Below are 16,185 nucleotides of genomic sequence, written 5' to 3'. Positions count from 1 at the left end.
TATATATTCATATACTTTAAGTCATTTGAAGGGGGTATGGCCAGGGGAGCAGTCTGGGAAGGAGACGGTATTTGGATGCAGAACCACTACACTTTAAGGGAACAAAGAAATGAGCGACTCCGCCCCCCCACAGAATAAACAAAATCATACATCTCTACATTGAATCGGGCAAGGTGAAAAGTAAGATTCTCACATTTTTCATCCATGAAAAGAAAAGAAAATGTGTATCAAAGAGCAGTTTCATCTAGAATATTAACACTTTTGCTCTAAATGTCTCTGTACAAAAACAAAGCAAGAGGAGTTTGGAAATAATAGCACCTGAAGTCTTACGGTTGTTTAAAGATGCACCATTTATCTGAGAGCTTTTCCTTGGCTAAGCCTGTACACCTGAAGCAACCTGCCCTCTGCTGGGCGTGAGGTCTTGTTGTCCTGTCGATTGCCTTCTCACACTTTTTACCCTCTTAAACGACCACATCCATTCATCGTCCATTTATACTCATCCAGTATACCACTGGCCCACTGTTGCACCCAAATGGTGACTATACAACTGGTAAAGACAGGTCATTCCACTCACCCACTTTTAAAGCCATGATGTGAAAGACATGTAACCTTAACTCTGCTTAAAGAAGAAAAAAATAATAATAATCTCAAAGCATAGTTGTTGTGCATGAAGCGTAAGTGATCAAACAACTTAACATTTGCTCCCTTGAAAGAAAAATAGCCATCGATTTGGAGCGCCCAAATGCAGCTGAATACAAGCAGAGTCACGGATAAATAAGACTGTATGGGGATCAGTTAAATAAAACAATGTGGTATACCCCGAGGATGAAACTCCAACGTCTTTGCTCTTCTCTTCTCTCAAGGCAGGAGTTTGTGTTGTTGGGAGTCTGGATTGGCATCTGTCCAAAGAAGAGTTGAGCACTTGGTTATCCAAAGGATGTGTAGTTTAATACAGCTATTATATTGCCTGTGTTCTCCCACAGCTGGCAATAGAAAAGGTTTTACTTTTCCCACACAACATGAATTCCCAAAAGAACAGAAAAAATAAGCTCCTGAGTCTCTTTGTAGGTACACAGGATAACACATGTATACAACATTGAAAAGAAACATTGCTGCAGGTGTGACAACCCCTCTAACCAAAAAGTGAGTAAGCACTCCCCAGTTCAGACCCCACCCCTTCTTTATAAAAGGTGCATGTGAACTTCCCTGCCCGTCCGTGTCCTTTTATTCACCTCAGCATACACCTCAAAGTTTAGGATATCCTCTGGATCAGTTTTTCATCTGATAGGCAGTAGAGCATGTTGACTGACAGCTCGGAGATGAAGCCCTCACAGGCCTTGCGGGAGACGCCTTTACAGCCTCGCAGGTCCAGCAGTGAGATGCAGGAGAGGCGGCGGAGATACTTCAGACACGTGTCTGTCAGTTTACTGCAGCCTGGGAGAGAAACAACGACAGACACGTCAATACCAGTGATAGAGGAATGCAATATTTCCATTTAAGCAATATGTCTAGTCTGTAAAGAGTTAAAGGGCAGTACACCTTGTCAAGTTTTGGGCAGTAACAATTCCGGCAGGGGGATGTGTAATAGTAGAATGACAAACAAATATGTCATTCCACTTAAAAGACTGATAACATTTTACAGAGTTTGGACATGTTTTCTCTCTTTTTTTGAGAAATGTTATTTAGGAATGGTTGCTCCTAACTTCACTAACGTGAGTATTCTTTGTTCCTGAAAGATGTGTTGTATGTCTTGCATATAGTAAGCCCTTTCCCTGAATATCTCACCTCCTAGTTTGATTTCTGTGAGCGTGTTTCTGGTGGACGAGCCCACAGCTGTCAGCAGGTTGATGGAGTTGTCACTGAGGCTGTTGCAGTGGGACAGGTCCAGTTTTGTTAAATGGGGCATGTGGCGGATCACCAGGCGCAGAGTGGAGTCACTGATGTCCAGGCCTGCAAGTCGCAAACACTGCATGGTCCGCAGCTGACTGCGATTGTCACAGCCTACAATAGAGGAAGAAACAGGGGAAAAATGTGTTTTTGTCAAAGAGTTTGATGAGGGAAAAGGCAAACAGAAGCAACTTGTGGAGCAATAGTAATCAATGTGTAGCCTCTGAGGCTATTCTTTTCTCACCTGGAGGGGTGACTAAATCCCTGATCTGAGAGTCTTTGACCCCATCTGCATAGCGCAGGTCCAGAGCACGGAGGAGAGGGCAACCAGAGGAGCAGAGAGCTGAAATAGATGACCAGGAACAACCTGCCACCATCAAATCCTTCAGCCCTGCAAAATTAAAAGCAGACATGTGTTTAATACATGTGTTAGAGCACACAACTTATTGCTGCGATTCCTTTTAAAACCCAGAGATTTAGCACATTGGATAATAATAACAATAAGAAATTGTGTGAAGAAAAATGTATGTTTCCGTACCAGGCAGGCGGCCAACAAGCCAGTTCAGCTGCTTTTTAGAGATGTTGGTCCAAGAGAGATCGAGCGTGACCGGCTGTCTCTTTATGATGCCCGTTAGGGCCTGAGGAGTAACAGTGCGTTTGATGCTCAGGTCTATCCGCGACCAAAGCCGCTTGTCCAAACACCTACACACAGAAAATAAATTAATGAACAACATCAATTCCTCTAGCTCTCTTACTTGCAGAGCCACATCATACACTCTCTTCCGTCTGTTAAATTGACAGTCATCAAGAACCCGCCAAATAAGACCAATCCCAATGAAATACATCAGTACTTACTGTTGCAGCCAACTTCTACATGTGTTGTTTGTTAATACATTTATGTGTGGTGAACTGGTGATGTTTTGTAAATATTTTGGATCATTTGCGCATCTATGTTGACAATCACAGGGTGACGTAGTTTATATAAAGAAGTCCCGGATGAACAGCTGATTGGGTCTTTAATGGTAGAAGGAAGCTACACAGTTTTTCAACCGTGCTAAGTGTGGGATCATTTGTCTGTTTTGTTATCGTTATTTATTTTGTTTAAGTTATGAGAGCTTGTCTATTGTTTTGCACAGTTGTAGAAAATAAATAGTTACACGTATAGTCCTGGCGACCCTCCCTTTTTGATGCACCACCACCACGTGTTGCTAAATGGCTTACCCCACTTCTGGCATTTTTTGTTGTTAGATTGCCACTACACTTACCATTTGTACCAGTTCTTGCAGACGGCCATGCAGACACAGAGGTCCGCTCGACTTAAGTATCGGAAGACAGAAACCCACACCTCCCTCTCACAGCCGGGCCCGCTGCCAGCACCCTCCCTGTCTGCCTCTCCTTCCTGCAGGGCGGACAGGGGGACGCGCAAGTGAGGGAGATCGGATGACGAAGAACAGGAGGCGCCGTTGCTCAGTTTAGCCGGCCTGCTGCTCGGCTTGGTTCTTTTAGAGGCCTCCAGCAGCCTCTCTGGGTGGGACGTACGAGTGTCTGTGTGTCCGCTGCTGTGCGTGTGTGCTGGTGTGATTTGCCTGTTGGAGTGATCGGGACAGGGGGGGCCATGGTTTCTGATGGGGGGTCTGGCGAGGGCTCTGCTCGGGTTGTGTATTGCGGTAGAGACAGTCTGAGGGGCGACAGCCTCTAATTTGGGGACGATAGCGGACGGGTCCCGCTTGCTCTTGGTTGGCCTTTGGAGTGTCACTTTGATATGGGAGGAGCCATTCTTGACGCCCGTTTGACTTTCCTGCTCCATCTCTTCCTCGTCATCGACCTCTGCGGCGCCATTTTGGTTGGCTGCCTCACCCCCGTCGTCTTCTCTCTCTTTGGCTGTAAGTGCTCCTCGGCTGGACTGGGGCTGGTTCTCTTTGTCCAGCCCTCTTCCGCTGTTGGGACCCCTCTCCTCTTCCTCGTCGCTGGTGCTGCTGCTGCTGCTATTGGAGCTGCTGCTGCTATTGGAGCTGCTGCTGCTGCTGCTGTCCTCGCTCTCCTCCACCAACTGTCCATGGCTGGCAGTGCTTCTGATCCCTCTCCCCGCTCCTCCCCCCCGCAGCCTCACCCCTCTCCCCCTCCCTCTGCGGGCCTCTCCCTTGGGCGCGAGTACCACAGCGGGGGAAGACAGCTGCTGCTGGATGGAGCCGCTCCCTCCCAGAGAGCCTTGGTAAGGGGAGCTGCCTGCCCAGGTGGAGCCCGAGACCCGCCCTCTGTCCTGAGATAGTCTGCTGCTGGTCGGAGAGCGAAGCCGCGACAGCAGCCTGGAGCTCAGCAGCCGGGGAGAACGGTCCAGAGATGACTGTTTCTGTTGGAAGATAAAGGGGTTAAGAGGAAAGGCAAATGAGAACAACTGACAAACACAAAATCCAGTGCTTTAAAAAAGGTGAAGTCAGCGATTCTGGAGAACACTTTTGTCAAAATAATTGAATATCTCCTCGCGATCCGCTGCCTGTCCCTACTGTGTGTGTGCTGAAATTAAATATGGTGTTACTGTGAAGACACAGCCTAGGCTCTGTTATCGGACATGTTGCTAGTCATGGTGGGTCCCTTTGTTGACATACCAGTTTATAGAGCTTAGGCTGTGTATTAACAACAGATTTCTTTCGAGCGCTTACACACAGGAAGGACAGGTAGAGGATGGTGAGGAGATATTCACTGATTTTGTCAAAGAGGGGTTTTGACAACAAGAATTCTCCAGAAACGCTGTATATGTCTTGCCTAGCATTGTCTTTAACAATAACCTCCCAAAATATAGCACCAGTAAAGCTTTTTCTCAATTGTAAAATTGTTGTGAACTGAGTGCTACATTGCAACTACACTGATATTGAGTTAATCCGTTCTATATGCATTTTCAAAACAAAGAAAATCATCATGGTTTAAAAAAAAAAATTCTCAAATAAGTTGTTTGGATGAAACTACCTTCTGGATAAACACCATATATTTATTGTAGCATTATTCAAATGCAATACAGAATCATTGCATTAGAAAAGTGCCCTGCTTACCGTTAAGAGTTTGCTGCGCTCCAGTTTTATCTGCAATGAACAGAAAAGCGGTTGGGGCGAGTAAGATAAATGTCCTGGGCACAGAGACACATTATTATCTACAAAATAGTCTGAGGTGGTGACAAGAATCATCTGTGTTAACTGCCAAACCAGTCTCAGGTTGACTGCAAGTTTCATTCAAGGTAATGTTTATAAAGCTAATTTTAAAGATCTTCACTGACTGAAATTGATTAAAATCAATGTCTAAACGTCAGAACTCTTGGGCCAAAACATCTTCATGTTCAAGGTTTCTAAAACAGAAAGAACTGGTGTTTCGCTAATGAAATTATGTCCAAATAATTGAAATAAGGACATTTCCCCTACTATGCAGGAAAATAAAAATGTATTAGTAAAATGCAGTTATTTCCACTTTACCCGCTTCTTAAGTCGGAGCTCCAGTGCACTTGCTCTTTTGCGGCTCTGTTGATGCTGGAGTAGCAGTTTCTGAGAAGGTGGTGGCGCTGTGGGTCTGGATGAGGGTCTGTTGCGTTTCCCCAGTTTGGCCCCCTCACCTACACCAATGCCTTCACGATAGGCAAGTTTGGACGGTGGCAAGGAAGTGAAGCCCTCCGACTCTTCACTATCCTCGTCGCTGGAAGACTGTGGGAAGGATGAGGAGCAGAGGGGGTTAGGGTTCATTTTAGTATCAACAAGGCCATAGGGCAACTTGTAGAACATTTAGTTTTGTAGAGAAAGGAAAAGTTGTTGAATGAACAGAGAGAGAAACACATTAGGAGCGAGAGTGAGAAGATCTGAGTTTGGTACCTCTGAGTTTTTGCCTTGGTAACATTTGGGACATTCCCAGCAGCTGGGCAAATCCTTACTGATCTTCCCCTCCCCAGGTTCCTGAAACAAAACACTTCAAAGTCTGAGAACAGAAACTACTAAATGCAGCTTTATCCACAGCAAAACAAACCATGCAGTAATTGGGTAATGTATTCAGTTTACGTGTAGTGTGTCTGAACATATTACCTTAATGCATTTAGGATGGGCTATCTGCGAGCACGCAGAGCACTCCATGAGTGAGTGAGTGCTCAGATTTGATTCATCCGATTCTCCTTCTCCACATACGGCACATCGTGCTGTGTTCGGCAAGGCAGGCTGAAGGAATATATGAATGTAATACACAATCAGTTGAAATTATGTGACATTCATATATTTTCAATTCCAAAAGCCAATGTATAACATTTATAACTACAAGCAACTAGTAAATATTGCCGATGTTATGCTATAGTTTAGAAATTCTGTACTTGGATAACAGAGATATCACAAACAAAAAAAGAAAATTGGTTTCTTTGGTTATCTTGATTATTCATTGACAATCAGAATAAAGAGTTCTGGAGTTGTAAAAGAATAAAAAATTACATTTGATCTCAGTGATTCAAAACTATTACCGGCCCAACACTTGGGCAGCATTGTTTGGTTCCACATATACAATGACAGTGACAGTGGGTATAACAACTCACCGTTACACACTGTCTCATCATGCAGCCCTTCTTCATGCGTCCAGGCCCACCAAACTTCCTCATGTCGTGGCAGTACTGGCACTTGCCGCACTCCTTCCTGCAGCAGCCGGCACAGCGCTTACACCTGACCCGCCTGCGCCTCAGGGCCGAGATGGAGGAGCGCTTGTTTTGCCTCTGACCCGGAGGCTTGTGGCGAGGACGGTAAATGACAGGAGGAGGGGGAGTGGGGGGCTGGTACCATGATGGCTGTATAACAGACATCAGCGCCAAGGGTTAGATACATACAAGGGCCTTGTTTGACGTTTGGCTTTATAATTCTTTACAATGTATACTTAAAAATGCTATTTGAAAAATCTATAAATCTTTTAAAGAAACTAAACAGCAGCTAAAAAAATATATTGTTATCTTACTTCCATTACTGTACATATTCGTCTCTACAATCTGTTTTCTACTCACCCTTTCGGGCCACTTTACAATGGGCTCGTCAGTGTAGGACAGCTTGGGGTCATCACTGGCATGCTCCCTCAGAAGAGTCTGGAAAAATGGATAAGAGAAAAGGAACAGTAAGTTCACTATTAAAAATATAAAATATATTTGGAATATAAATCTCTGTCTTTATATGTTGTACCATGGTTATTATAAATGGTATATGTTTGAATATGGTGTAGCCAGTGAGGTGAGCTGCAAGGCGACACCCACCCTCATGTCTGCGAGCAGGGCTGCTGCGTTTCTGATGCCTGCAGGGATGCACTTTTTGTGGGCCGGCAGTTCCTCCAGCTTGCCTAAGAGGTTACACAGTCCCTCCAGCTCAAAGGCAGTCAGCACCTGCTGAGGTATGGTAACTTGAGCTGCCTCTTCTTCTTTGACTTTCTCCTCCTTGAGCTTGATCTCACCGTTTTCAGTGTCACTGTCAACTCCATTGGAGGTGCCATTCCCAGTGACATCATCGGTTTCAAGGTCAGCCTTGGTCAGCCCTGAACAGAGAGAGGACACAAGAGTTGAAGCTCATGTCTGTGATTGATTCATTTGTGTGTGAAAAAGTCAAATAAAAAAAAGACAACAAGGTTTTCTGGTCTTCCTCTGTCCTCACCTATGCCCAGAGAGTGTTTTTGGAACTCAGGAGTGAGGTGGGAGACGTTGGTCAAACAGTAGAGGTATCTCTCCAGGACGTACCAGCACATCTCATAGTAGAAGGGGTAGCGGAACTTAAGTGGCACCTAGAGGAGGAGCACAGAAACACATTAAGTATAATATTGCCTACAACTCAGTTTTGGTTTGCACTTCTGCTTAGGAGGGTATGGGGAATATTTAGAGTTTCTTCAATGGCTACATTGCAGATGCAGCCTGAATACCTGCCCGCATCCACTAGCCCAGCTGATCATCTATGTATGAAAGGTGTGTTGAATCTCTGCATCGTCTCCCAAAAGACTTGTGCTTTTTTGCTGGACATGGCTTGATATTGTGTACTTACAGCACAAGTTGGACTTAAGCGTTCAGATTTTACATACATGATCCCTAAACTTCATTATACATTAGTATCAACTACGATACAGACCTAATCAAGTGGACAGTGTATCAACCATGACATTCTGTGTTTCCACAATAAATTACAGTAATTCAGTCACTTAAGTCAATCCCTTGAATCGGGTTAGCTTCCAGTTATCGTAACTGGTACTGGGAGCTTTATGGATGTTACATTTTTTTATAATTAAAGTCACGCCGATTCTTTCGCCACCGGTTTTCTATTGTGAGTAATTCCACAGCATGAGATCTCTGAATCATGCGTTGCACAATCACAGCATCTGAAGCATTCATCAGCTTTTGCCAAGAGGAGAGTAACACCTTGTGTCAAAAGCAGTGAAGAGTGAATGTGAGGTGCAGATTCTCACCCGCGTGCGATCCTCAATGCTGTAGATGTTGAGCTGCATGGGGATGTTGAAGCTGTGGAGGAAATTTCCCCCAAAAACCAGCGTGTCTTCTGGGGTGTACACGGCATGGATCCACCCTACAACATACAGACAGACAGGACGGAGGGTGAAGGCATGAAGTGGTTAGAGACCGTGTATCTAACAGTGTATACTAGCTGTTTGTAATAGTCACAGCTTTACTACAGCATCCTAGTACCTGATGGGATTATGAAGGTGTTTCCCTGCTTGAGCTCTATCCTCTGACAGTCATGACACTTGTCCCCCAAGAAGATGTCTCCCTGTTTTCCCGATAAGACCCAGTTCTCATACATCTCCAGGTTCTGTGGTGATGGTGGAATGAGCCAGAACACCTGAAAGGGATCACAGGTAAAAAGGTCATGTATATATAGTCTGTGGTTTAACAATAAATTCAAAAATGTCCATGACAAGTGTTAGCCCACTATCAAATATACTTTGAATCCGTGGAATTTCCTCCCTGTCCCTATTTTCCCCTTCATAGAACAGTACATTTTAACATTTGTATAGGTGGAGAGGTCTGTAAAGTGGAAATGCTGTGCCAGGGCTCATTAAGGGCAAGGGAGCGCCATACTAGAGCACATCATGTAGGCTATATATTCTCCATTTTATTGTATTTAGTATTTTATTAGTGTATTTAGTGCAGTTCAAAAGCTTGTAGTGGAAACGCAAGCTACCAAACCAAACTGCTCATTGGAAACAAGGCATATGGTTCTTGTGTGGCTCAAACCTAGACTGACCTTTCCCCCTCTCAGGATGTGGTACCAGACTGAAGTGCCTCCGAAGTCGATGTGGAAATCTGTGAAGCAGCCCTGCACACTCATGAGGCAGTACCTGAGAGAAGGGGAGGAAGGGTGGAAAACACAATTATGGATTTTAGATGAAAACAGTATAGAAGGTGGTATAACAGGAGGACATGGGAAAAACATAAAACAACCAAACATTGTATCTTCACCATAGCACACAAACGTTACATGTCTCTGAGGCCTCTGCTTTACTCACTTCTGTACTTTGGGATAATGCATGTCTATGATGGCGTTAGTGGAGTCTCTCTGTCTCTCCTTGAGATGGCGGGGCCACATGTTGTCTACCCAGTCAATCAGATCCACCTGGAAAATAAAGAGGGAAAAAAAAAATTGTATAAAACATACATATATAAAAATCGCTGCACCAATGTTTCTAATTACAGACACCACATTCTGTTTGTGGATAAATAGTTTACACCCTCGGACCAAGGTAAAGCTCTGTAGCCATTCAAGTTGCAGACATATTATTAGGCCTTTCTCGACCTACTTTGTGGTTTAACCCCTTTCTTTGTGACTAACAGGAGTAAAGAGTAAAGACCCTGAGCTGTGAAATACTTTGCTGCATTCTCACCGAAGCGGGCCGTTTGACCAGATTCTCCAGCCTGGTGTGGCTGAACTCCAGGCTGATGACATTGTAGAGCTTTTCTCTTTCCGATGGCGGCGTCTCATAATAGCGTCGCCACTGAGCCATAGACATCTCGATTCCCTTCTGGGTGTTTACATCCATCACGTCTACAATGCGTCGACTACCTGCAAGTCAAAAAAGGGTCTTCAAACAACTGAGAATTACATCATAAATCCACTGACAAACTATATATAAAATACTAATTCCGATTAAAATGCCAAGCAACTTTAGCGAAATGAACACCAGATTTTTGACACTGTTATTTGTGGTTTAGCATTTGTATCCTTCTTGTAGCTTTTTAGCCAGCACATTAACAAGTTAAGATATATCTGCAAAAAGGCATGATTTTCAAAAATATATCAGCCTGGCGATGTATCAGTATAGGGTCACCACAGGTAACAGACATTTGGTATGTTACATTTTGTGTAAGAAAACGTAAAGCCATTTACTACTGAAATAAAACAGTAACTTACCCACACACAACTTGACATCACTCACACTGAAATCACGGTCTGGCATTCTGCAAGACAGAGACATTCTTTTTGTCATTTTTCTCCAGAAACAGGGTCAAATGGGTGTACCTGCATTTGCGTTTTAATGATTTCAAACTGGGCTTGAATATATATCTACACACAGAAAACATAAAAAAAACAAGAATGTGTGTTTAGAAACAAATAACAATCTGTGATAAACCAGTAAAAGAACAAGACTTACTGTAGGCCAAGGCCATCGGATGTCTCAAAGATAATGGGGTCCCTGAGCCCTTCTCTCTGGATGTATTCAAATGTGAAATCTAGAAAGGAGAAACACACTACATGTTGACAAAGTCATCACAAACCCAAACTTGAACCCAAAGCTAAGACGACAAAATTTAGTCACACTTCTATCCAATCAAAACAGTGTTAAAAATGTGCAGTATCAAGCAACACAGCATGCTGAACAAACATTATCTTTACATGACATTAGATTTGTTTAGGCACATAGGGTTTCATTTTAATCATAATCCAACAGAAATCTCTTTGAATTTACTAGTGGAAACCTCTCACCTTTACCGTCCATGTATTTGATCAAGTCAGAGTTAAACCTGACGCACATCAACTTTTCGTCAAGGTCAAACATTCGCTTCCCTTCGATTTCATCATCTGAGATTCCATCGTCCTGGTAGCGGCGCCGCGTACCTGTACGCTGAGGACAAGAAGACGGTGTATCTTAACCTCTATGTCAGGACTAGCAACACGATTTGTGCGGAACAAGAGAAAGTTGACAGGATGACACGAGGGGAGGGCTGGAATAACTGGTAGTTAAAAAAAAGCATTGGATGTCTCACTGAGCCTGACAAGCTCAAAATAAAAAAGGGTTGTAAAGGACTAAATGAAAGCTGTAATTCTTAGTCGTGTCCTCTAACTCACAATCAAGGCAACTACAGCACCTGCCAAACATCACTTGGTATTCAAAAAAAAAGAATTGTAAGGACATGAGTTGACACCCACAGGAGCTGTCCCTCATACCTCAAAAGGAACAACATATGCCATTTGTGACCAATTTAATGCTTTCACCCAGGAGAAGGATAAAAATCAGGATAAACCAATCTGAGGTAATCAGTCAGGCAGCCAGTTACCAAATCAGTTCATGAGGGAGCTTGAACAATACAACATCACAATAGCCTGGGTTAATCTTCCACACACTGCCCCCTCCTTTTTACTCCCCCTGCCATTCATCCTATGCAGAACTGCCTGGCTAGACAGATGGATCTCTCACACACACACACACACCAACAACAGGCTCTCACATCCCTCCCACCCCCACTAACAGAAATTTAGTATTATCTAAACTCTGATTCATTTTAGTACCTGAGGGCTGCACAATATCTATTCATTTGCAACTGAAAATAATTGAATATCATAAAAGCGACATGCACTGGTGATTTTATATAAAGTAATACAATTTAAAAAAAGGAATCAATAACAACAACGCAAGTATTGTGTATTTCCTTAAGTGTCGGTGTGCCCAACAAATAGGGCTAGAAATTAGTTTGAAATCAACTGAAGCAGAAATAGCCTTGTTACATAATAATTGATGAAGAAAAGGTAGGTTTGGATCTAGTCCCCCAAAACAATTGTATCAACAATATGTCTCTGCGTAAGCCTACACCATGGTAAAAAATTGAGTTTTATTGTTTTACAGCAGGTGAAGGGGTGAAGCAAGGTCAAAGCACAAGACACAGACAGTGGACTTGACCTCCTCTTGAACCCACAGTCTATAGACAGGTTCATTACCGTCATTAAGGGAGGAACACACACAAACACACGCGCACACACACACACAACAAAACAGAGGACCACTGCAATAACTTAAACGTGCCTGAGGAAAACGGGCCATCCCAATCAAACACAATGAGTATGAGTCACAAGATAGTTTGGTGAGTGTTAAAGAGATAACGATAAAAACTCAACATTGACGAATAACGTTTAACAGCTGCATTGCTCACATAAAACAAGACTTTTCCAGTGAGCTTACTCTTTGGTTACTCACCAGGCGTTTGCTGTACCGCGTATGAGGATCCTCCATAATCTATACAAGAGACACAAAGTTACACTTATCAAATAGCCACTGGACAATGAATTGTTCCAGTGTGTTAACGTTATGTAGAACAGAAACAAACACATCTCTATCCGAGTAGAGCTTAGCTAGAAAGCCGTAGCCAACATTGTTGCTTTAGCCAGCAAGCTAAGGTTAGCAACACATATACAAAATGACATACATTTACGTCCAACTTGTGTCGCTGCATAAGGACAATTCCCCACTAGAGCGACTGCCTTTTAATGGGAATATCCTGAACAAATGTGTTAGCTATAGGCTAATGTAAAGTAGCGTTAGCTCAGTTGACAATCCTTTTCTCAAGTCGTCGGCTAACGTTTACGCTAGCTCAGCGGCTAGTTGACGTTAGCCTGTGTACGGCAGCTTCTTTATCTTTACCTCGGCGTTTTAACTCCTTCTAGCTGCGGTGCTCAGAGCAATGTTCCCCGCCTAGCGCGTCTGAAGCTTCTTGGTAAAGTTTCTCCCCATGTTATGTGATGAATAGCTGTGTATGTTGATGTGTTTATTATTGTGAGATAAAGTTAGGACGATTCGACGCTTCGAGCCGCCATTTTCAGCTGGTCAAAATACACACACATACACACAACCGAAGCACAACAAAAAGACCCACCCCCATATTCCCTTCTGTACACGAAAATTAACATAAGGACACTCTCATTGGACGAAACGCGTGCTATTCAAACCAGATTAGAATATGTTAACATACAAGTGCACTTGGTTTGTCCTCCCGGGTTGACGGTTGAAGGGTGGGTTTATTTAGAGTCCCAGGAAGCTGCATCCAAAATGTTAGGCTTACTGAAGCAGGGACGTTGTATCAATTTTCTTGGGGGAGGGGGGCACGACCAAACACTTTACAATAATTAGAGAAGAATACAGCTAACAGCGCTACAACAAACTATACAATTAAATAATAATTTAGATTTTCAAAAAACCATCCTTATTTTGACATTAAAAGACATCAAGTTACTTAATATAATTTAGGGGCTTGGGATTTGATTCAACATCGAATTGCATTATTGTGAAATTGTATTCACCAATTTGTTTATTTTCTGCAATCCTTTAAGGTGGAAATGTCCATTTACAGTATGTATCTCTAATGTGTCTACAATATAATCCAATAATTCTACTGCATGTCTATTATTTAGGGTTTAGCGGCTGGTGGTATGCTGGTAGGCTATGCATTATATTCAAATGTGTTTTTTATATTCATCATTTGAGAAGATGGAACATAATCGCTTTAAAGTAAAGACAGTTTTAGTAAGGTGTGGAAATATTTTTTGACTTTGTTGGAAGATACTGCTGAAGAGACTGAATTTTAGGTAGGCCTAATCCACCTTCTAGCTATGTTTTCTTTTTGTCTTCAGTTTGTGTTGTTGTTGGTGGTGTAGACCTATTGTGTGTAGCCTGTTAGAATGTGTGTAGCCAAGATGTTTCTAATATTCCGGTCCTATGATGAATTAAAATGTTGTGGCCAAATAAAATAGGAACACCTCTAAATGTAATGCAGTCCAGTTAACCACACTGCAAATTAGAACCTAATTTCATCAGTTGATAGCTGATGTAGCCTAACTAATTTATTTGTGTATTTATTTAAAACAAAATTAAGCCTGTATAGGCTACTCCCTATCTGTTCTGTGCTTGTAGGCCTACCGCTGTATGCTACATGTAGGCCTAATAGATGTATTTTTTTTTCACTGCTCCCCAATCCGTTTATGTTCCGCTCACGAGGAAGCAAAAACAAGCGCACTCCCGTGGTAGACCCCGCCCTTCGGGGGTTGCTGATGGGCGGGGCCTGGCTCCGGTTATGAAGAACAGCGAGATGGGGGATAAAATAAGGTCACGGAAGCTTTTAATACACGGATGTAATGTCGAGCATCGCGGCATACATTTTACTGCTGTTGTAGGCTACAGTTCAGAGTAAATTAAAAAGGGGGAGGGGGCGACAAATGACAAGGGTCATGCATGGATTGGCAGATAAGATGTAGAGTCTACGGTGGTAGAAACCAGAATTGTCTCTGAACAGAAGGAGCGATGCACAACACACCAACATTTGGTACAACGCACAGAAATATTTTATTACATAACAGGCTTTACTGGGTTGACTGACACACATCCAGCGAGCGAGTGACAGCCGCCGTTACAGAAAAGCAGGCTATCTCAGCAGCATACAGACATATCACACACACACAACACCAAAATTCACACACAATGTATTCAAATGAAAACAACTAAAACAACTTAGACCAGAGCATAATCATGTCAATGTGCATATATTGACTTTTGGACCTAGGCTGCATAAAAATAATGTTCATGCATATTTATAAAGACTTGAATTTAAAGGAATATCCTGATTATTATAATAATATTACTCTAAATCTGATTCACTATAAACCCCCTCCATGCACCACCAGGAGGCGGTAAGTTACAGTGTACCAAAAATGTTCCAAAAAATAAATTCAAAATCTCAAATTGAGCCCTCATTCAGCCTGCCCTTGTGGTCAGGCTGCCTGAGAAAAATACCACACATTTATAGAACACGTTTTCAAACACTTCATACAGCAAAAACATTTTGAAGATTCAAATGATCATTAGAAGGATAACTGCACAGGACTGACACGGTTCAGTTTTAACATAGGCCTTTTTTCTGGTATTTTTTTATAGATTTTAAAACATTCAAATAGTGGACAAGGTAAAGAAAACAGGGGGACCTCTGGAAATGCTCTTTTTCATGAAACCCTCTTTCCTAGAAACACTACACAAAGACAAAAAAAGGTTTATTATTTCAACACGTAGCGCAAAATAAATGATCTTGCAGTGTAATGGGCTATTGAGATGTTTTACCTGTGTGAAGCCTTTCACGAGAAGAAGCTGTAGAGATAGGAGAACCCAACGATTCCAATGATGGCACAGCACAACGTGATCATCATCTTTTTCTGTCCATGGAAACCAAAAACACAGAGTAGTCAGGCAACAACATTCACTAGAATCAGGCTTTTATTCAAAGCAGCCAAACACAAAAAGATTATTCACTTCCATGGTGGGCGTGCTGGTTTGAGGAAATGATTTAGCAAAAGGGAGAACAAAGGGGTCACAGAGGTGAGGTTGTGTGTGTGTAAGAGATAGGTAAGGTGGAAATCTTACCTTGCTGAAACTTGTGCATGTGTACCAGTCTTTTAAAAGCTGTACTTGTGCAACACATTGGGTTAACGTGCCGTTTCTGCTGACAGCAGCTATAACCAACCCATTTAAAAAACAATGAAACTGCAGCACAGCTTTTCATAACACAAATTCAGTTTTACATTTACACCCGCAAATGGCAGTGGGGGGCAGACATGAGGTATGCGATCACAAGGAAACACTCGTCAAACAGTCATTAAAAAACATAAAATCTTTAATTTCCAATAAAACTCTTGGCACCTTCATTTAAAAACAGTGTACAACAGCGTTAGTTTCCTCCTCCCTTTCTTACTATAGCTTGTGCAGATAGCTAAAGGGGTGTGAAGAGAAAGGCTTTAGGATTTAACAGTTAGGGATAGAAGCCAAAAGAGAAGATGGTAGATGTTGGCCCTCATAATGTACAGTACATTTGACAAATGAATGAAACCCTTTAAGACACATGGTCAGTTCCTGTTGATTAAAGTGGATCTTCTCTTAGTAATCATGGTAAACAGTATCTTTGATGCGGGGCCTGCGTGTACAGCTGGGATCACTTGCTTCAACTGCCAGGTTAAAGCCACCATGATACAACATGTGCAACGCGCTTCAATAAGCTGT

The 16,185-nt window shown here is 42.7% G+C and overlaps 1 protein-coding gene across 1 annotated transcript; it reads right to left on the bottom strand.

The window, feature by feature from the left end:
• Positions 1–30: 30 nt before the first annotated feature.
• kdm2ab (lysine (K)-specific demethylase 2Ab) lies at positions 31–12,976 on the bottom strand. Its single transcript, XM_080035689.1, has 23 exons — positions 12,790–12,976; positions 12,346–12,384; positions 10,860–10,998; positions 10,528–10,606; positions 10,287–10,333; positions 9,760–9,938; positions 9,385–9,491; positions 9,123–9,216; positions 8,564–8,717; positions 8,329–8,444; positions 7,530–7,656; positions 7,139–7,413; positions 6,896–6,973; positions 6,440–6,685; positions 5,946–6,074; positions 5,739–5,819; positions 5,349–5,573; positions 4,935–4,964; positions 3,153–4,237; positions 2,426–2,589; positions 2,132–2,278; positions 1,786–2,001; positions 31–1,434 (listed from the first exon to the last, which is right to left on the bottom strand). Exons 2-23 carry the CDS (start codon positions 12,379–12,381, stop codon positions 1,253–1,255), a joined length of 3,936 nt encoding a protein of 1,311 aa, XP_079891815.1. The 5' UTR covers positions 12,382–12,384; positions 12,790–12,976; the 3' UTR covers positions 31–1,252.
• Between the last annotated feature and the right edge of the window lie 3,209 nt (positions 12,977–16,185).

Source organism: Ammodytes marinus, assembly GCF_949987685.1.
Source record: "Ammodytes marinus genome assembly, chromosome: 10".
Classification (NCBI taxonomy): domain Eukaryota; kingdom Metazoa; phylum Chordata; class Actinopteri; order Uranoscopiformes; family Ammodytidae; genus Ammodytes; species Ammodytes marinus.
This window is presented reverse-complemented; position numbering and strand designations above follow the sequence as displayed.

What these genes read in the sequence shown, in the direction of transcription:
- kdm2ab (XM_080035689.1), bottom strand. Translation starts at nt 12,381, where the DNA reads ATGGAGGATCCTCATACGCGGTACAGCAAACGCCTG. An exon ending in TCCGATGGCCTTGGCCTACA is followed by an intron (nt 10,334 to 10,527) that starts GTAAGTCTTGTT and finishes TCTGTCTTGCAG; the next exon opens with AATGCCAGACCGTGATTTCA. An exon ending in CATTATCCCAAAGTACAGAA is followed by an intron (nt 9,217 to 9,384) that starts GTGAGTAAAGCA and finishes CCCTTCTCTCAG; the next exon opens with GTACTGCCTCATGAGTGTGC.